Consider the following 22459-nt stretch of genomic DNA (forward strand, 5'->3'; position numbering starts at 1 on the left):
TCTCTCTCTCTCTCTCTCTCTCTCTCTCTCTCTCTCTCTCTCTCTCTCTCACACACACACACACACACACACACACACACACACACACACCACGTGGCAATACTTTGATGTATTTGTCATCTCAAATATAGGCCCTCCCTCTAATGTATCCTATTCATGCTTTCTCATCTTGTGATCGTTATCCATGTCCTCTCATAAATCTTCTCTAGGAAATTCATACAATATTTTGCAAACCTTTTCTCTAGATCTTTTAACATTCTATGCTAATATGGTAAATTGACCCCCCCAAAAAATGACTAAAAAGGGTAATTGTCCATGTTGGAAAAAGTTGTGGAAAGATGATATACTAAGGTATCATTGATGGAACTGTAAATTGGTAGAATCTTTTGGAAATCAGTTTTGAATAATGCTGAGAAAGTGACTGGACCCTTTGGCCTAGAGTACCCTTTATTATGTATATTCCCCAAGGAGTTTAATGACTAAAAGAAAGGTTCCACAGACACAAAAATATTTATAATGGCAACCAGTCAGTCAATAAACATTAAGCCCCTGGCACTAAACTAATTATTGGGGATACAAATAAAAAAAAGAAAGATAGTCCCTGCCCTCAAATCTAATGGAAAAGGAGAAAACACAAAAAGAAGCTGAAAAGCAAAGGGTAGGAGTGGTGTGTGGTTGGTAGCTTGGGGAAGGTACCCAACACATGGGCATGGAGGAGAGTACCTATATGTCCCAAAGTAGTGCAGCTGGGTGAGAAGTGAGGAAATGTCTGGCCTGAGTATTCTCCTTAAGTGGCGTTTTGGTGTTCATGGCCTCACTGTCCAGTGACAGACCAGAGGTGTCTTGCCAAAGCAAGGCTGACGGCATCTTGTAGGCTGATGAAGATATCCCGAGTTTCCTGGGGCTTGGTGAGGAAGCCACTTAGAAGTCCCAAAGTGGTGCAGCCAGGTGAACAGCAAGGAACAGGAAGCAAAGTAGGCGCCCAGCAATAGGGAATGCCTCAATAGACTGCAACATGAATGCAGTGCAATGTGACATGATGTAAGGAATAGTAAACATGAAGAATAGAGAGGGGATGATAGCTGATAACAAAAAAAAAAAAAAATAAGCAGAACTGGGAAAATAATACACAATAATAATATTTGGCATTCATATAACTCTTACTATGTAGTAGGCACTCTAAATGTGGTCACATTGGATCCTCATGACCACCCTGGGAGGTAGGTGCTGTGATCATCTCCATTTTACAGATAAGGAAACTGAGGGAGACAAGTTAAGGGACTTGCCCAGGGACATACAACTAGTAAGTGTCTGAGGCCAGGTTTGAACTTAGGTCTTTAGGACTCCCAGGTTCATTGCTCCATCCACTGTTCTACTAGCTGCCTCAGTGATTCTGACAATGTATACTACAGCAAAAAAAGTGAATCTGAATGCTGCAAAGTTAAAATGACTGGGCAAATTTGGCTATAAAGGAGATATATGAAAAGATAACTACTTCCTCTTTCTTTTCAGTAGTGGGTGTTCATGTGTGTGGAATATAACTTAACTTTTAAGAGACTTGGGTTTCTTTATTAGTTTTAGAGACATTTTATTTATTTTAAAGTATTGCCCGCTGAAAAGGACTTTAGGGAAGAATGTGGGAAGTGTACATGCTACAAAAACAAAAATAATACTAACTAAAAAAAAAATTCCACAGGTACCAACACACAACTTCAGCTTTCTGTTAGTGTTGTCCTTCCTTTTCCAGTTACCATTTTTTTTAATGGTTTGTGCTCTACAGTAGGCTACCTTGATGATAATAGTCTACATCCATTTCCCTTTTAAATTATTTGTTACTTCCAGAGATTTTGATCCTTAGAAGATTTGCATCCACATAGGCATCATTGGGAGAATATTAGTGTTAAGAGGCTTGGGAAACACATTGGAGTTGTTGAAAGTACTAGATAGTTTACATATGCTAGTTAGTCTGACTTGTTACTCTTTTTTTATCCTAGGACCAACTTACAATTCATCTGTAGTTCCTGTCCAGTATATACACATATATACAGTATAAACACATTAAGAGACTTGCACACAACTGTGTGCCATAATCTGGAGAATAGACATTCTTCATCTGTTGTTTCTGTGTAGATTGCTAATATCTTTTGAAGATTCATGTATCTTTCTGAGAAGGTCCTTAGAAGTGAGTGTGATTAAGTAAAAAGAATATATAGAATTTGGGGTTAGGAGAGCCTGAGTTCAAGTCTCCCAGCTTCTTTCTGTTAGTGTGATTTTAAACAAGTCATTGAAGTTCTGGGTCTCACTTTAACCCTTTATAAAATGAGGCATCCATTTCTAGGAGTTCTGATTCCATCTTGATCTTGTCAGTTGCTGGGGGGGCGGAGAGTGGAGGCAAGTCGGAACATATTATAATCTGTGATTTTCCTCCAAGTTGTTCAGTATTTTCCCTTATTTAGGATATCTTGAAAATCAGTCCCTCAGTTTTTTCAAAATCATATTACTTCCATCTTGAATTTCTTGATGTACGCTTGATCTGATCCAGCTCTTCTTCTTCTCTGACCATTTCTTCTGAGAGAGAGAGAGGGCAGGGCGGGGTAGGTGCACATTGAGGCTTGATCGAGATATCCAAAAGTATTGTGGTTCTATTGTAATTTATTGGCAAATATGCTGTTTAAAATTATTTTCTTTATCTCTTTGGTGCTCTCCTTAATTGAATATTACTGGCCTTTTGAGAGTACATGTGAGAGTGCCTGAAAAAACCGGTTATGTGACTCATGGTCCTAATAACTTCAGCAACAAATTATAGTTGGAATATGAATTTGCTCCCATTGAGAAAACTTTTTTCTTTCTCTCTTTAGATGAAGGTGAGAAGTCAGAAACTGGAATCTTTAATGATTCCACTCATTCTACTGTACAAGGGGATAGCCAGTCTTTCCTCAGCCACAATTCACTGCCTGAGACTTCTACAATTATTGAAGGTTTGTTTAGCCGGAAGAAGTTCCTTGTTGTGGGTTTTAGTGAAGAAGATGAATCTTGCATTGTCGACGTTATTAAAGAAAATGCTGGAAAAATTCTGCCCCTCCAAAGCAGAACTATTGCTGACTATGCTGTGGTTCCTTTACTGGGGTGTGAAGTGGAGTCAACTGTAGGAGAAGTTGTTACAAATACATGGCTGGTAAGAGGAAACTATAGCAGTTAAAACATCAGCAAGTAACATTGTTAGAAACAGACTGATCAGAATTTGTGATTGAAGGATAGCTATGAACCCATTGGTTGTTGATTGTTATTGCATATACAGTTCTGCTGTAATAAACATTTTTATGTTTATTTTATGCTGAGCAGTCTTGAGTTAGAATTCAGAAACAAAGCAAATGTTATCATTTAAGAAGTAATTGCTTTTAAAAGTGACCCTTCTGTGGGGGAGAGGGAGGTGCAGAGAGATGCAATTGTAAAGCATGGTTCCGTGACCTAAAATGGGGGCCAATCTGATAGATATTAATATTCTCATCTAATGAACTACCTTTAATAAATCTTTATATGGTGTGCTGGAGAGAATTTTTTTTTATCAGACCTGTTATTTCATTGCTCTAGTGAACTGCTGATGAGGAAATTCCCTTTATTATTAACACCTAAGATTCTGAGAAGTTAAGTGATTGGCCATGGGTTACCCAGACAGTAGGTATCAGAGGCAGGACTTGAACCTAGGTCTTTCTGACGACAAGGCCAGCCCTCTCTCTACTGTGCTTGTTTACTTCTTAATTGAAAGTTTTTTCCGTATTTATTCTCAGTAAAGGGGGGTGTGTGTGTGTGTATGTATGTATTTGTGTTCATATATGAATACATATAGATTAAAATTATATTGAGAATAAATAAAATCAAATTTTGCAACTAAGATATAATTAATGGTTCCCATCTAGACAAGAGTTTTTATAATTGAATTTACATTATGCCTTGAAACCTTATTCTTGTTTTTGTTTTCTCTCTTGCAAGATTACTTGTGTTGAACAACAAATTATTTTTGACCCGAAATCGAATCCACTCTTCACACCAGTACCAGTGTTGGAAGGAAGTGGTACTCCTTTAGAAAATTGTGTTCTTTCATTCAGCCAATTTATTGGAGCAGAGAAAGATTCCTTGGTATACTTAGCAAGCCTGCTTGGAGCAAGGTATGCCTTCTCATTAGCATATAGCCTTGGTGTACTTTAAAACATGCAAAATAGAACTTGTCTTTGTCCATATGTACAATATATGTGTGTAAAGTAATGACGTAAAGGGAGTGCTATTTGAATAGGCCACACATACTATAGTGTGAATCACTGAAACTGACCTATTCCTCTGCTCAGTTCCAGGCCACCTTTCCTGTGCCTTATAATTATCTCCATCTGAATGAATGTCTTATTGGCACCTCAAATCTGATATGTCCAAAACTGAATGGAAATTAGGGTTTTAATTAATAAATGACTACCCTCAAATCTGCCCCATTCTAAAACTCTCCTGTTTCTGTTAGTGGTTCCATGATTTTTCCAGGCACCAAGATTTCAGACTCCAGAGACATCTTCTCCCTCACTTCCCCATATCATTCACTGCACTTAACAAGTCTTTCTTTATAAGAGCTTTTGCATCTCTCCCCTTCATGTTCATCTTTCCTCAGAAATGTTGTTTGCCCTGCTCCTCCACACTCTTTCCTCACCTTTGGAGCCTCCCCAGGACAAGTGCTGTTCTGATTGATGTGAATGAGAGCAGACTCACCTAACTCACTCTCTCTAGCTACCCCAAGACTGTACTCTTCTTCCATCTACCTTGCATATCATGCCAGCTAACATGGTGCTTTTCTCTGCTGGTACTAATAATTCGTGAAGGGCCTAGACAGCAGAGACTGGCCCTAGTGATGGCCCCACTCACCATTCTTGTGATTCCCTAGAACACAACTTTGTCTCCCCTGTTAGAATGGGAGCTTCTTGAAGGCAGGAACTGTCTCACATTTGTGTTTATATCCTCAGCTCCTAGCATAGTGCTTTTTGTTCATTCTTTTTCTCCAGTCATACTTCTACTACCCTAATTTAGACCCTAATTATCTATTCTCCTCAACCATTGTGACAGCCCTCAGTTGGCCTCCCTGCCTCCAGGCTCTTCCCTCTCCAATGCATCCTTCACTCAGCTGCAAGAACAATCTCTGAAGTACAGGTCTGACCATGTCACTCACAGGCTCAGAAACCTTCAGTGACTCCCAATTCCCTCTGTAGTGTAACAAGACCGTTAGCCTGGTATTTAAAGTGCTTCCCATTCAGCTTCCAAACTTCCTTTTGTAGCCTTAGTTCCTAACACTCCCTTTTACACATTCTTCTCTCTCCCAAGCTGGATGTGCCATTCTGTCATTGTGTATTCCAGCCCAGGTGATCCCTGTGCCTTGGATACAGCCTTTTTTTTTTTTTTTGCCTTTTGGAGGGCAGTTGGGGTTAAGTAACTTGCCCAAGGTTACACGGCTAGTTTTTTTGTGTGGGTGTTAAGTGTCTGAGGCTGGAACCAAACTCAGGTCCTCCTGACTCCGGGGCCGGCACTTTACTCCCTGTGCCACCTAGCCACCCCAAATACACTCTTTTCTTACCTCCATCCTTGAGGATTCTTCTTCAGTATTCAGCTCCCCTCTCCTCCTCTAGGTGTTCTTCCCTAGTTTCTCCCACCCACTCTCCATCCTATTATGCTTTTTCTAGATCTCTCCTTACCCTACTGTGTTTTTTATTTACCTGTGTCCCTGCCCTGTCTGTCACTCTCTGCCCTTTCCCCAGTAAAATGTCAACATCTTTTTAGGAAGATTCATGGAAAGGGATGCAGGGGTGAAGGAAGCAGAACCAGGAAAACGGTGTCCCCACAATGACTGCAGCCTTGAAAGAAAGAAAGAAATAAAGTGAAAGCTTTGCAGTTAAGAATGACTTAAGCTCTACCCCAGGGAAGAGATGAAAACATGCAGCTCTGTTCCTTCTTTGCTGGGGGAACTCTGAGTGTAAAATATTATATACTGTTGAATTCTGAAGACATGAGAGTTTTGCTGAACTGCTTCTCTCCCCTCATCCCCATCTTCTATCTTCCTTAAAAGGGATTGCTAACTGGATAGGGGAGGGAGCAGGAATATATGTGGAAATGAAAGTGATGTGGAAAACAAAAAAATGAATTATCTTTTAAAAGAAAAACTTCTCAAAAGCAGCTAGTATTGACATTTTAGAGATAAGGAAAACAGGACAGAGGGATGATTGTATATCGTTGTTTGGTTGCAGTGTGTGGTAGAGTTGGGGCTCACATCAGGCTTTTACATTTCCTTCTCTAGACCACATTGCCTCTCAGTAAGCTGCTACATGGCTATCAGGCTAATTAGTAAAATTTCTTCAGAATATACTTTTCCCAGCCCCAAATGGGAATTTGAGGAGAAAAAGTAGCTTTTTAGGTAACTGTTCACATTTTCTCAAGGCAGATAATCTGAACACTCCTACCCATTGTTCATTTTCCCATTTCAAATAGGCACAAAGTAGTTTGGGTGTGGTTGTATTGTATGTTCTCTTGTCTATAAGTTTCCAAGCTTTTTACACATTAGGGTGTCCTCCCTAACACCTAGCAGAAAGGTATCCTGCTGTTTTTTATTTTGGTGTCCCATTCTATTCCATTCCTTGAGGGGTGGAACAGAACAAGTTTGGCACACTCCTACTACCTCATTTCCCTTCTACCAAGCTCTGTCATTTTATCAGTAGGTAAGTCCTTAACATTTGTCTGCTTCAGTTTTCTTCCCCGTAAAATGGTGAAATATTCTTTCCTATCCAACATCACTGCTTTGTTGTGAAGATCAAATGAGATTTGTATATGAAAGCTCTTGAGAGTTGAGAATAGCTTTATGGATAGGAAGTATTATTGTTTCCTGCTCTCTGTTCTGCTTGCCTTTCATGTGCCTTTTTCTAGAATGAAGGTAAGTAGATAAATAATTGCATAGGTTAAAAAAAATGTGTTATTACTTGTGGGAATATTTGCATCTTGCATTTTTGTAAAATAACAGTGGTTATCCCTGGTAATGATTTTTGTAACATTCTGGGTTTTTTTAGTTAGAGGAATTTAACTATATCTTGTCCAGCAGCATCCCTTATTGTTTGCTTTCAGCCCAGATTATTGTATTAGCCAAGTCAGCTTATTAAATGTCTGCATCATCAATTTCAGAGTTCAAGAATTCTTTGTGCGCAAGGACAGTGAAAAGAATGACATGCTTGCCAGTACCCATCTTATAGTGAAACAACCAGATGGTTCTAAATATCAAGCTGCACAAAAGTGGGGATTGCCTGCAGTGTCTATGGCTTGGATAATCGAGACTGCCAAGTTGGGGAAGAGAGCCAATGAGTGCAAGTTCATAGTTGGAAATCTACCCAAACAAGGTTGACAATTTGACTTTGTTTTGTTATGAATATTTCTATCATTAGTTGATTCATGGGATCATAGTTGTACTAGTTCAAACAAACTCTTATTTTACAAATGAAACTCACTCAAAGCAACATCAATTTATCGAATGACTGTGCAAGGTACTCAAAAACAAAAATGAAAGCAGTCCCTGTTCCCATAGATCTTACATTCTATTGTTGGAGCAAAACAACTTAGTGGGAGGTATACTGAATTATACTGGGGTTCTGTCCTAGGAAAGAGCTTTGATTTTTGCTTTTGTAGTTTGGGCACTTGTATTTTAAAGTCCAATTAAAGCCTAATAGGTTACTCTCTTAAATTGTTTGGGGTTGGAAATATGGCACAGGTAATTTTCATCATCTGTAATCTAAGATATACAACAACTTAAGGATGTTTCCATAGTCTCTCAAAAAAAAATTTAAATAACTGATGTAGAACAAGAACAAGTGGTAAAACCGGAAGGTCTGGGTTCTACTTAGTGCTGCTGCCATGCAATTAAAATAGAATGGGAACCCTCTCTATTAGGAGTCCTTTACCTCTAAGTATCATAGATCCCTCTGGTGGTCTGCTGATGCTGGAACCATTCTCAGAATAATGTGTTTAAGTGTTCAAAGTAAAAAACATGGGATTGCTTAGGAAAATTAAATTGAAATAGAAGAAAATTTATTTTTAAGTTCATAGACTCCAGTTTAAGAACCCTTGCTCTGTAACATCTCTTCATTGGTGTTATTTCAGAACAAACTGTTGAAAAGTCAGAGAAGAGTGCTAGGAACAGCTCTCTGAACTCTCCAAACAGTTGGGAAATTCAACAAATATGACATGAAGACCTAATAATTTTGATCAAATTGTTAAACTTTCATTGTTTCTCTAAAAACATAAGCGACCTATGTTTTCGTTCTTTGTAGTTATAAATATACAGCAATTTTATTTATATATTTGATTCTGCCAGTGACTTGCAGACATTTAACACCTACCTTACCTGCAGGTATGGAATGTCTTGTGAGTATCATTCAGGCATAATAATAATGAAAAGAAATTGAGTAAAGATGAGCACATTATAGTGTGGACTTTAGTTTTCTCACAAAAAGATCTATAAATTACATTAATTATATTCACTTTAAGTTGTATTTTAAAAATACAAATTGCTAAAGAATGTTTTTGAAAGAGCACTCTCCTTTTTTTCCCCTAGAGATGAATTGAGCCTGCACATTTTCTAAAATAACTATTTTCAGTGATGCAGATGTAAGCCTGTTCCAATATAGATTTAATTTACTGCAAGCTACCCTGTTATTGTAAAGGTATAATAAAAATCAGTACAGCATATGTCCCTCCTTTCCATAGAAAGGTATTGGTCACTGTGTGTAGAATATTGCATCTACTGTCAGATCTAAGTATCATAGAGCTTGGCTTAACTGTTACGAGGGGCAGATGAGGCTGTCATATCCATAAATAATGTATATAAAAACAAAAGATGTCAAGGAAAAAAGAAAATAGATGGACCATCAAATTTGTATTTGATAGGACTTTAGCTTTTAAACTAGGGGTTGAGGATTGAGGGCATTATTGGTTCATATTTGTATTATTTCTTTTAATCCTGCAGAAGAAAGTTTTGAAACTCAGATGACAGTAGACAGGACTTATTCAGATACTTCAGAGAATTCTAGCACAGTGCTGGAACCTGAAAGAAGACCAGCTGTTACACCTTTAGATGTAAACAGGTTCCAGAGTAAAACTTTTCATACTGTGATTTCACAACACAACAGAAAGTCCTCAGCCCCTCCAGTTGAAGTACGGCCACTTCAGAAAGAGCCTTCCCTGCACCTTGACACGCCATCTAAATTTCTCTCCAAAGACAAACTTTTCAAACCTTCTTTTGATGTAAAGGTAAGAACTCTTTGGTTTTAATATTCTCAGCCTTATAGTTTAAATGGCTAACACCAAATCTTCCATGACCTCTTATCATGTGGTACCATAGATTTTCCCAAAGGTGTTAGCAAGTAAATTTGGATTATTGACATTATCTGTATAAAATAAGGGAAAATAAAAAAGGTTGTTGATTTAACTTCTAGTACATTATAGATTTTAGACAGTCCCTGGTATGTTACACCTTTACAGATAGTAGACTTAAAGAATAGTAGTAGTTAGGAGTAATTATAATAGACTACTGAAAAGTCAGGAGACCTGGGTTCTAGTCCCATCTCTTCTGTGTGGTCTTTGAAGCAGATCATTTCACCTCTCTGAATCAGTTTCCTCATCTGTAAGATGAAGAGATTGGACCAAATGATTACTAAGGTCAATTCCAGTCCTGATTCTGAATTTGGCTCCACTGCTAAAGGCTGTGTGTTATTAGGCAAGAGCTATCTGTCCATACACTTAGACAATTGAGGTATCTTAACAAATGAGTTAATGTATATACAAAGTATTTCGCAAATTTCAAAGTACCACATAAAGGTTAGCTATCATTAATACTCATGGCCATTTTGTGAACTACAAATAGGTATTTCTGGGTACATCACACACACATACACCTACACACACACACAGTAGTAATGTCCTATCTTGAAGGAGGACTGTAATGAAGATCTTCAAAGGCCCTTTATCGAGGTGTATATAATTTTAACTTATATTTCACTCATGCAAAATTATTATTTCTTTTGTATTAGTCAGTGACCTCTTTCTGCAGTTAAAAGTATTTCATACTCATCACTCTAGATCTTTGCAGCTCTTACCTCTCTTCTTCACATGTTTTTTGTCTTTTTGTTTTGTCTTTTTTCCCATCCTTTAGTATAAAAAAGCTGGACTTTTGAACGTATACCGTCTTTTCTGTTCAGTAAACCAACAAGTCTGGGTATAAGATATAATCTTTGGATTGCATTTCTTTGTTCAGCTACCTCTAGTTTTAAACTCCTTAAATTTTAAAGTGAGTGAAACATTTAACACTTCTCATTAGTAAAGACAAAAAAGAAACTAAATTAAAATGACTTTTTACTTTTTACTTATGTCCCTCAGTTTTTTCCCCCCATTGGTCAGTGGCTTTTGATAGAAGAAAGTTCTCTTTAGCCATGGACCCAAGAACTTCATTTAAAAAAAAAAATAGGATAAAATCATAAGCTAGTACTATGGGAAAATAAGAATTTTAATTAAAAATTGAAATGATGATCTACCTATACCATACATAATATGAAGTCATATAATTTTGGAGTTGGAAGAGGCCTTAGACATCATCTAGTCCAATCATCTAGTCTAACGAAGGAATCCTTTCTACCATGTCCCTGACTTGTCATCCTCCAGCTACTTTTTGTGTGCTTCCAATAGTGGGGAATTTGCCACTTCACAAGGTACCTCATTCCATTGTTTTCCTTTATTCTGAGCCATTATCTACTTCCTTGTAACAGCTTCCATGCATTTTTCATAGTCCTGCCTTATAGAAAGGCAGCATTGCATAGTAGGTAGGCCATTGGATTTGGAGTCAAGATACTTCAGTTTAAATCCTACCTCAGACTCTTACTAGCTATGTTATATAAGTTCAAGTAGTTAATCTCCTTTCAGATCCTTAGTTTCTTAATTTGTAATGGAGATAATAAAACCTATTTGATAGGATAGAGTTTTGTGAGGAGAGCACTTTATAAATGTGAGTTATTAACTAAAGACACACACACACATACAAGTTGTTAACTAAAGCAATGTACATCTTAAAGCATATACCCTGTGGTATGGCAGGTCTTTGAATATTTGAAGACAGCTGTATGCTTTTTCTAAGTTTTTACTTGCCTAGACTTGCATCCTCACTAATTTTTACCTTTGTAAATATAATTTCATTTCCAAATTGCTATTGTCTTCCTCTGGGATCCCTCTAGTGTAATTTGATGTTTTGAATTTATGAGTCCTAGAGTGTCATTCATATTATAATCTTTCTATGCTTTCTCATTCTATACAGTTTTTGTCCATATATTAGACCTACCCCATACACTAGAGGTCTTTTTTTTTTTTTGAAGCTCAATTTAAAAAATTTTTTTAAAGTATTTTATTTTTCCCCAGTTAATGTAAAATAATTTTTAACATGCATTTTTTCGAACTTGTAAGCTCTAAATTCTCTCACCTCCTCTCTCCTCACCCTCCTTCATTGAGACAGCAGGCAATTCAATATAGGTTATACATGTGTAGTCATGCAAAACACTTCCATAGTAGTCATGTTGTGAAAGAAAGCACAGCCTTTATCAGAGCCTGTTCCACTCCCTCTTTATTCTGTTCTCTGTCCTTTCATCCTGTCCCTCCTCAAAAGTGTATTGCTTTTGACTTTCCCGCTCCCCCAATTTGCCCTCCCATCTGTCACCCTCTCCCCTTCTCTTTTCCCCTTCCCCCCTACTTTGCTGTAGGGTAGGATAGATTTCTATACCCAATTGGATGTGGATTTATTCCCTCTTTGAGCCAGTTCTCATGAGAGTAAGGTTTGCTCATTTCCCCTCACCTCCCCCCTCTTCCCTTCCATTGTAAAAGCTTTTTCTTGCCTCTTATGTGAGATAATTTACCCCATTCTACCTCTCCCTTTCTCTTTCTCCAAATACATTCCTCTCTCCATAATTTTATTTTTTAGATATCATCCCTTTAATATTCAGCTCACACCTTTGCACTCTGTCTTACCTATCTATATTCCTTTTAACTACTCTAATAATGAGAAAGAATGTATGAGTTACAAATATTATCTTCCCCTGTAGGAATGTAAACATTATAACTTTAGTGAGTCCCTTATGATTTCTCTTTCCTTTTTACCTTTTTATGGTTCTCTTGAGGCTTGTATTTGAAAGTCACATTTTCTATGTAGCTCTGGTCTTTTCTCAAGAATGCTTGAAATATCTCTATCTCATTGAATGTGTATTTTTTCCCTTCATGGATTATATACTCAGTTTTTCTGGGTAGGTGATTCTTGGTTTTAATCCTAGTTCCTTTGCCCTCTGGAATATCATATTTCAAACCCTCTGATCCTTTAATATAAAAGCTGCAAAATCTTGTGTTAATCTGATTATGGCTCCATGATAATTGAATTGTTTCTTTCTGACTGCTTATAATATTTTCTCCTTGACCTGGGAACTCTGAAATTTGGCTATAATATTCCTGGGAGTTTTCATTTTGGGATATCTTTCAGGAGGTGATCAGTGGATTCTTTCAATGTCTATTTTGCCTCCTGGTTTTAGAATATCAGGGCAGTTTTCCTTGATAATTTTCTTGAAAGATGATGCCTAGGCTCTTTTTGATCATGGCTTTCAGGTAGTCCAATGATTTTTAAATTCTCTCTCCTGGATCTATTTTTCAGGTCATTTGTCTTTCCATTTAGATATTTCACATTTTCTTCTTTTTCCATTCTTTTGGTTTTATTTGATTGTTTCTTGATTTGTCATGAAGTCATTAGCTTCCATTTGCTCCACTCTAATTTTTAAGGCATTATTTTCTTTAGTAAGCTTTTGGACCTCCTTTTCCAATTGGTCAATTATGCTTTCTAAGGCATTCTTCTCTTTGGCTTTTTGGCCCTCTTTTACCATTTGAACTAGTCTGTTTTTTAAGGTATTTTCTTCAGTATTTTTTATGTCTCTTTTACCAAGATGTTGACTTATTTCTTTTTTTTTTTTAAAGCAATCAGGGTTAAGTAACTTGCTCAAGGTTACGCGGCCAGTTATTTCTGGGTGTGGTGCTAAGTATCAGAGCTCAGATTTGATGCCCAGGTCATCCCGACACTGGGGCCGGCGCTCTTGCTTGCTGAGCCACCTGGCCGCCTCTGCTGTTGACTTATTTCATGATTTTCTTACATCACCTTCATTTCTCTTCTCAATTTTCCTCTACTTCTCTTACTTGATTTTCAGAATTCCTTTTGAGCGCTTCTATGGCCTGAGACCAATTCATATTTTTCTTGGAGGCTTTGGATGTAGGAGACTAGACTTTCTTTTCTTCTGAGTGTGTGTTTGGATTTTCCTTGTCACCATAATAGCTTTCTATAGTCAGTTTTTTTCCATTGTTTGCTCATTTTCCAGCCTATTACTTGACTTTGTTAATTAAGATAGGTCTCTGCTTCCAGTGTGGAGGGCAAACTGTCCCAAGCTTCAAGGGTTTTGTGTAGCTGTTTTGAAAGATACTTCTAAAAAAAAAAAAAAGAAAGATACTTCTAGGGACCTATAAGTTTTCGGTTCTTCCAAGGTGGTATGACCTAAGGAGAGGTGTGTTTTACTCTTCTCTTGGCTTGTGCTCTGATCTGTGCATGACCACAAGCACTCTTTTCTGCTCTGGGACTGTGAGGAGGGTTCCCCTTTCCACTGTGGCCACAAGCTCTGCTGTGCTAATGCTCCCCCTTGCCCAGGGACTGCTACCCAGGACTGTGACCTAGAACAAAGTATGGGCAAAGCAACAGAGTCCAGCCCCAGTGCAAAATGATCTCTGTAATCTCCTTCTGTCAAGCTATTCGATTACCTTATCATCTATGGGCTGAGAGGTCTGGAAACTGCCATTGCTGCCAATGATTCAGTTGCCCTGAGACCTGCTTTGGTCTACGCTGGTGCAGCCTGCACTAGACTGCACTCTTCTCTCACCCAGGTGCAACACACCTTTCTTATTGACTTTCAAGTTGTCTTTGGCTGGAAATTTGTTTCACTCCAAATTTTTGTGGATTCTGCTGCTCTAAAATTTGTTTAGAGTCATTTTTAAAAGGTATTTGGAGGGATTTGAGGGAGAGCTCAGGTGAGTCTCTGCTTTTACTTTGCCATCTAGAAGTCTTTCTCTGATTTGAAAAAAAAAAATCTCAACTCTTTCTCAGGGGTAGCACTCAGACTTCCCTATCTGTCATCTCTTGTTCTTACACGATTAGCCTGCCCTTTTCGTGTCATAAATTTCCTTGATAATGTCTTTACAATACTTCTGTCACAAGCCATTTTTGACAACATGCTGTGGCCATTTTCCTTAGGTTACCTGCAGTTTTGGTTTCTCTGAGGTCATGGTGTTTAATGATTTGTAGCCACATAACACCCCTGGGAGAAGGCTTCCAATAATTGGGTACTTACTTCTTCACAACGTACCCCATTCCAGTTTTGGACAGCCAAAAATAAGTTCTTTATGTTGAGTTAATAGGTTTTTATAACAAGCCAGTGTTCATCAGGCAAGAGCCACAATACTCCAAAGGTGGGCTTAACGATCCAGAATTCAGTGAAACTATTTGACCTTCTCAATCTGGATGTTTCGTTAATGTAGTAATGCATTAATTTAATTTATTTTTTTTTTAAGCAATTGGGGGCCGTCCCTAATTTTATTTATTTTTTACAACTATATGTATGACACTATGGTAATTCAAACTCCCTAGACCTTTTTCCCCACAAACTTTTCCGTATGATATTAAGCCAGGTTTTCTCACTTATCTAATACTTACAGAGTTTACTTTAAGTATTGGCACTTACATTTATCGCTTTTAGAGTTAATCTCACAGTTTTTAGTTCATTGATTCTAATGTTTAGATAATTTTTGTTCAGATAATTTTGATTTTTTGAGTTTGTCATCCATAGAAAAATTTTGTATTTAATATTGTATCATATACACATTTGACATATTTATGTCTTCAAGATATTGAGAAAAATATTGAAAAACAACTAACGGCAAAGCCCTTTCCATTAATTGATTTTGATTATCATTCTTTAAGAAAGAACTGGTTGGGCGGCCAGGTGGCTCAGCGAGTAAGAGCACCGGCTCCAGTGTCGGGATGACCTGGGAATAGAATCCGGGCTCAGACACTTAGCACCACACCCAGAAATAACTGGCCGTGTAACCTTGAGCAAGTTACTTAACCCCGATTGCTTAAAAAAAAAAAAAAACTGGTCCTAAAGATGTCAAAATATTTGCTTCTTAGGGGATAGCATTAAGAAGAACACAACAAGGAATATTTACTTGTCTTTGTGAAAACAAATTTTTAATGTCAAAAACTCCATTCTCCAGAGTCCGTCAGTATTTATTTTAGAAGTCAACTCACGTGTTCTGGAATGATGGCCTAAAGCTTTTAATGGACTATAATGCATAAGGCCACAATTTTCAAACCTAACAACCTGGGGCACACAAATGCCTTGTCCTGGAATGTATGTTCAGACAGGAATTCACCCAACTACGTAGTCAACCCCTATGCCTAAAACCAAGAAGGGAGAGAGATCCAATTTTTGTTACTGGAATTGTACATTTGAATTCTAAATGTTTTTACCTAAAGAATCATTCTTGCACATGGTGGTTAGGTTCTCTACCACTAATATACTTCAGAAATAGTAATGCATTAAACAGACTTTGGGAGGATTGATTTGGGACCCTAGCCACTGTTTCTAACATTGGAATTTGGAGTGCTTTTTCCTATCAAAATAAGTAATCAAATCTATATGAGCATTTGTGGAATATTTCCCAGTTGGAGATGGCCTATATTCACAACCACCCTAAAGGATGTTGTAAGAAATTGTCAAGTGCCTTGCTGAAATTAAGAAACCTTTTAACTGTTATTTCTCCCAATCTGTAGTTCAGGGACACTAAATAAAAGGGAAATTCATTTTGTTATGACCATTCAAAGTGAGCTATTGTGCTTGTTCTTTGTGATAACCTCTTATCTGTTTCATATACATTTTCAATGACATCAAGCGTATTTATCCAGATTTTAAATGTGCCATCTTCTTCCCTTTTGGGTCTTTGAATTATTTTCCTTTTCTCCAAGACTTATTCGAGATGACCAGCAGGAGGTCTGTGGACTTGTCTGCAAATCTTGTCAATCAGTCAGCACCAATTAGAGCCTCCTCTGTGTTGGGCACTGTGCTACACAAGAACCAGTGTGGGCAGCAGTGGCTCCTAGAGGGGCTTTTGCATGTGACTGACCAGGCATTGAGGGGGGTCTCATATTTTCTTGCCACCTTTGTCTTGATTTCTCATCAGTTCTCTCTACACAATATCTGTTCTGCATAGTAGGAAAACCATTCTCTTGATGAAGAAAAGAGGTACAAAACAGGAGTCATTCTGTCTCCTTTCTGTTACTTGTTTTAAGCTATGCTGTCTTTCCCAGTTTACCCACCTTGTTCATCATAGCTACCCTTATGATAAATAACAGTGAAAAGAGTGCTGGACTTGGGTTCAGGGGACCTGGGTTTGAATCCCAACTCTACTTCTTACTAACTATGAAACCACAGACAAGGGAAATAACATCTCTGAGCCTCGGTTTCCTCATCTGTAAAATGAGGATAATAATACTTATACAACCAGTTCTCCTTTTTAATTATTTGTTTTTAGTTTTCAACATTCACTTCCACAAGAGTTTGAGTTCCAGATTTTCTCCCCATCTTTCCCATTTCCCTGACCCCAGGATTACCTCTTTCTTCCCCCACTCCTTTCTCATCTCCCCTTACCCTTCTATTTTCCTATAGGGTAAGATAGATTTCTATACCCCATTGTCTTATACAACCAATTCTTTTGTAAACCTTCAAGCACAGTCTAAACATGAGTTGTGGTTATTCTTATTGTATTCATCCTTCCATTTTTTATATGTATCCCTTTCTTAATACATTAAAAATAAGCAACTTGATGCATTAGAGCACCTGAGCCCAGGGTTTGGAAATGCTAAAATATTTACTAGCTCTGAGGCCATATGTAAGTCATTTGACTTCTCTGAGCCTGTTTCAACTTAAATTGGGGATAACACTACTGCAAAGGTGGTTGTGATGAAGCTACATTGTGAACTGCACTCTTATAGTTCTTTTGGCTAATGGGATTTATATTCCTTCATGCAATAAGTAAATGCTGATTATATATTTCCTATTTCAGTTACTTCATTCTGGGACTCTGGCAAATAAATATGACAGAGCCTAGTAAAATATTTGCAGGCTTGGTTTTTTTTTTTTTTAAGTAAGAGGTTGTTTTTTTAGGATTTTTAAAATTTCTAAACAGGCTTTTTTAATGTCGTTTAAAATTTTATTTATTTTTAGTTTGCAACATTCAGTTCCACAAAGAATTTGAGTGTTAAATTTTCTCCCACTCCCCATGATGGCATACAGTCTGATATAGGCTTTACATATACATTCATATTAAACATATTTTCATGTTAGTCATGTTGTAAAGAAGAATTACAACCAGTGGAATGAACCACAAGAAAGAAGAAACAAAGCAAAACAAAAAAGAGCAAATAGTTTGCTTTGATCTGCATTCAGACTCCATAATTCTTTCTCTGAATGTATATAGCATTTTCCGTCATGAGCCTTTTGGAGTTGTCTTAAAACCTTGCATTGCTGAGAAGAGCCAAATCTATCAAGGTTAGTCATCGAACACTGTGGCTGTAACTGTGTACAATGTTCTCTTGGTTTTGCTCCCCTCACTCAGCATCAGTTCATATAAGTCTTTCCAGGTTTTTCTGAAGTCTGCCAAGCAGGCTTGGTTTTTAAACAATCTGCTATAGTACTTCAAACAAGACTGCCATAAAAATCTGAATTTTTTCCCCCTCTGTCATATATACAAAATATATTTTATTTCAAGCTAAGTAAAAAAATTTGGGATTTAAAATCACCAGGTAATTATATAGCTAAGTTAATCTGTTTCCTTTATCAATAGGATGCTCTGGCAGCCTTGGAAACTCCATTAGGTCCCAGTCAACGAATCAGAAGAATGAGTACCCCACTTTCAGAAGTCATTGGCAAGAACTTGAAACTTGCGCTGGCAAATAGCACTCGCCACACAGTAGCTCTTACTGCCAGCCCTGTGCTGAAAGATGCCCAAGCGGAAAAGGTAGAACTGGGTCACTTAACAGTAGAAGGGGTGTTACATAATAATGTTATTTGAAATATTATTTATGGTTGATCTATTTTTTTTCTACATACAGGAGGAAGACCCTAAACCACTTCACAATGTAGTTATATGTGTTAGTAAAAAACTCAGTAAGAAACAGAGTGAACTCAATACTATTGCAGCATCCCTTGGGGCAGATTACAGGTTTGTGTTTATTTAATAATGTATTCCATGCCTTTCTGTCTTCTTTAACAGATTGCATCCTCAATCACCTCTCCTCATTCACATCCTCTCTCTGTCAACTTCTTCCTTTCCTACTGTCTTCAAATATGCCCAAATCTCCACCCTTAGAAGACTTTCTCTGGACCCTGTTACCTCCCTCAAGTTGTCATCCTCCACTTGCTCTCCTTACTCCTCACCCCTTTGCAATCATCTTCTGACTTCATCAAAGTGATCTGTGATCTCTTTTTTTTTTTTTTAAAGCAATTGGGGTTAAGTAACTTGCTCAAGGTTACACGGCCAGTTATTTCTGGGTGTGGTGCTGAGTATCTGAGCCCGGATTTGATCCAGGTCATCCCAACACTGGAGCCGGTGCTCTTACTCGCTGAGCCACCTAGCCGCCCCTAAGCAATTGGGGTTAAGTAACTTGCTCAAGGTTACACAGCCAGGTGTTTCTGGGTAGGTGCTAAGTGTCTGAGCCCGGGATTCGATCTCCAGGTCTTTTCAACACTGGGGCCGGTGCTCTTACTCGCTGTGCTACCTGGCTGCCCCTCTGTGATCTCTTAATTGCCAGATCTTATGGCCTTTTCTCAGTTGTAACCCTTTTTGCTATATCTGCCTCATTTTATGCTATTGTGTGTCTTTTGCTAGATGTCCCATGACATTGCTCTCTTGGAGGTTGCCATCAGTCTCCTCAGCTGATTCATCATCCAGAGCTTGCTCCGTAACTATAGGTGTTCACCTTTTCCCGTTCTAGACACTCTTCTCATCTCCTACTCTCTTTCTCAGTAATTTAATAGCTCCCAAGGCTTTAATGGCCATCTCCTTATACATAACTCGGGGTCTTTCCCCTGAGTTTCAGTCTGACATTGCCAGTTGCCTCTTGGACATGTCAGGCTGGATGTCCAAGGGACATCTTAAACCTAAGATACTCAAAACTGAACTGATTGTTTTTCCCCAATAAGTCTCCTCTTTTCCAGATTTTCCTGTTTTTCTTGAAGGCACCACCATTCTTCCACTCTCCTGGCTTAGCAAGATGAGTGTTATCCAGGAGGACTTCTCATTCTCTCTCACCCTGCTATCCAGTAAGCTGCCAGTTCTTATTTCTACTTTCCTAAGCATCTCATTGGAAGTTTAAGATTTTGGCAGTGATATTGCTAAGAATTTTCATATCAGTAGTTTCCATGTCAAGATTTCTTTCAGGAGATTATTGGATTCTTTCCCTTTTTACATTGCCCCCTTGTTTTAATATTTCTGAGCAATTTTCTTTAAAGATTTCTTAAAATGTGACATCCTGGTTTTTTTTTTTGTCATGGGATTCGGGTATTCCTATGATTCTCCTTGATCTGTTTTCCAGATCAATTGTTTAAGTTCTCCTTGATCTGTTTTCCAGATCAATTGTTTTTGATATGAGAGATATTACATTTCCTTCTGTTTCCTCATTCTTTTGACTTTGGTTTAATAATTCTTGTCTCATGAAATCATTCATTTCCATTTGGACTATTCTGATTTTTAGGGAATTTGTCACTAGGAAAGGATTTTATACTAACTCTTCTATTAGGCTCTTGATCCTTTACCAATTCTTTCCTCCATAGCTTTCATTTCTTTTATATTTTTTATTAATTTCCTTCATCAATTCTCCAGAAACTTAAATTGTTCTTGTGAGTACAGTTTTTTTTTTCTTTTCTTTGAGGTTCTGATTATAGATATTTTTTAGTTACTATCCTCTTCCAGGTTTATATTTTAGTCATCTCTGTAATGGCCCAGAAACCTGAACTGGTATGCCTTCAACAAAAATAGGAAAACTTGAGAAAGGGGAGATTTAATGGGAAAGATAAAGTGAGGAGAAAAGATAAAAGTTTTTAAGGAATTTTGTAGTAAGAATCACTTTGAATGTGCATGAACAGGCAACCTGCAAGAGACTGCAAAATTTCTCCTAAATTGCCCCAATTTTCATACCTTTGATCAAATAACTCTGGCTTCTTTTCTTTATCAAACATTGTTCTCCCAGTTGACATAATAGCAACTTAAGTCCTTTTCTTATCCTGAAGACATTATGTTTTTGAGAACATTCAGAGCTCTATACAAAGTGTTGCAGTTTATCAGCAACTCTTTTTTACTTCCTTTTTCTGTTTTTGCAACCCTGGGGTTCAGCACAGATTATTTTCTGTTATATTCATATACAAATTTAATCCTTTGATGTTAAATCCTTTTTTTCTTTATTCGTTTTTGTGCTTATCATACCTTAGGATTTGAATTCTAGGTCTCCCCTACTCTGAGGATCAAGTGAAGTTAAGGACGTTTCCTTCCCTTATGGTCTTTAAGCCTTTTTCTTCCCTGTAGAAACTCTGTCATTAGTTTTAGTTGAAACCCTTTTCTTTGGATGAGGAGAAAGAGGAAAGGGAAGCTTTTTCTTTAATCTTCAGTCAAAGCTAAGGATGCCATCCTCTCTGATGGGAAAGGCCTACTGGAGATCTTTTTCTGATGTTCTTTTCATAATCTTTAATTACAATCCAGCACATAAGTTTGTTTGGTTTGGGGGGTTTTGTTTTGTTTTTTTCCAATGTGAAGGTGGATTTTTTCCTTTGTGCCTAGGTTTTGGAGGTTTTATTTGTTCTAATTTTAGCCATGAAGTCTGTTGGTTTCAATTTTAAGAATTTCTTCCTGCCGAGACCAGTGAGGAACAACTTTATTTCCATTTTTATGTTGAGTCTGAAACCTTTCACTTTCATCCCTAAAGGGATCTAGATCTTATTTCCTGATTATCTAAGGGATGAGTTGTTTAGTAGTAGTCTTGTGTAGTGGTGATCTCTACTATTTCCTTCTATTCCACCATCTTGGTCCCGTTTTCCTGAATTAGCTTTTGTCATACTCAATACCATGTTTTTCCTTAGCCTTAAAAATATCTAAATAGAAACAGGAACAAAGAGCCTTTAATGGAAATTGATTATGAGTTCCCAAAATAGGCAGTTTACTCATTTAAAAGAGTGTTTTGTGTTTTAGAAGCATAGATTTGAAGAGGCTTTAAGAGATGATCTTCTCCAAACCCTTGTCTTGAGGCAAAGGAATGTTTGAACCAGTCTGTCAAATCTGCAAGTGTTAAGTGTCTGAAATGTGCTGCTGGGCTTAAAAGTACAAAAAAATGAAACAGTTTCTACTTGCAAGGAGCTTAGATTCTAGGGGAGGAGATGAGAGCTACATATTAAAACATATATAGCATAAATATAAAGTTAATAAATACAAATATATACAAAGTAGTTAAAGAACATTAGTAGTTGGGGAACCAGGAACGGACCATAAAGAAGATGTTGAGTGAACTGTTTCTGAAAGGAAGAGAGGGACTCTAGGAAGCAGAGAAAAGGAACGAGTGCACTCCAGACATGTAGAACACTTTCACCTGTTTGGAAGAGTAATCTCTACTTTAAAACAGAGATTTCACAGCCTTTTTATCACAGTGGTGGTTTAGGGATTGAGGTAAATTTTCCAGACAATTACAGAGCACAAACTCTGTTCTTTGCTTTGGTTACTCATATGACCAATTTAAATTTGCGTTTTCACCTTAATAGTAAAGACTTTGTCAATATGCAGATATCTTATGATGGAAGTTATAGGGAGAATCTTTTTTATTTTTTTTTTATTTTTAAAGCAATCGAGGTTAAGTAACTTGCTCAAGGTTACACGGCCAGTTATTTCTGGGTGTGGTGCTAAGTATCAGAGCCCGGATTTGATCCCCAGGTCATCCCGACACTGGAGCTGGTGTTCTTACTTGCTGAGCCACCTGGTCGCCCCTATATAGGGAGAATCTTTAACTTTTAAATCTAGAGCTAAGGGAAATGAAGGAAATTTTTATTATCAAGCATCCATGAAGGAAAAAAAAATGTCTTGTTTTGAATAATTTTAAATGTTCCCTTTTTTCTTTGATATATTTGAACTTTTATAAGTAGATCTGCCTGCTACACTTGTGAAAGATTTTTCCTTAGGTCAGAAGTTAAGAGAGTGTCAGTCAGTTCATTTAAGTTGTTATGTAGTTTTTAAGTTTTAA

At 37.5% G+C, this 22459-nt stretch overlaps 1 protein-coding gene across 3 annotated transcripts in view; it reads left to right on the top strand.

The window, feature by feature from the left end:
* LOC138161617 (DNA topoisomerase 2-binding protein 1-like) overlaps positions 1-22459 on the top strand; it is a 54890-nt gene that overhangs the window by 14659 nt on the left and 17772 nt on the right. For all 3 annotated transcript variants that reach the window (XM_069088364.1, XM_069088366.1, XM_069088365.1), the window contains 6 exons: positions 2859-3175; positions 3991-4166; positions 7198-7409; positions 9032-9315; positions 18025-18198; positions 18293-18402. In XM_069088364.1, coding sequence (XP_068944465.1) covers positions 2859-3175; positions 3991-4166; positions 7198-7409; positions 9032-9315; positions 18025-18198; positions 18293-18402 — 1273 coding nt within the window. The remainder of the gene's footprint in view (positions 1-2858; positions 3176-3990; positions 4167-7197; positions 7410-9031; positions 9316-18024; positions 18199-18292; positions 18403-22459) is intronic.

Source organism: Petaurus breviceps, unplaced genomic scaffold (genome assembly GCF_028583685.1).
Source record: "Petaurus breviceps papuanus isolate PSGF00001 unplaced genomic scaffold, PetGlider_PUasm1.0 185, whole genome shotgun sequence".
Lineage (NCBI taxonomy): Eukaryota > Metazoa > Chordata > Mammalia > Diprotodontia > Petauridae > Petaurus > Petaurus breviceps.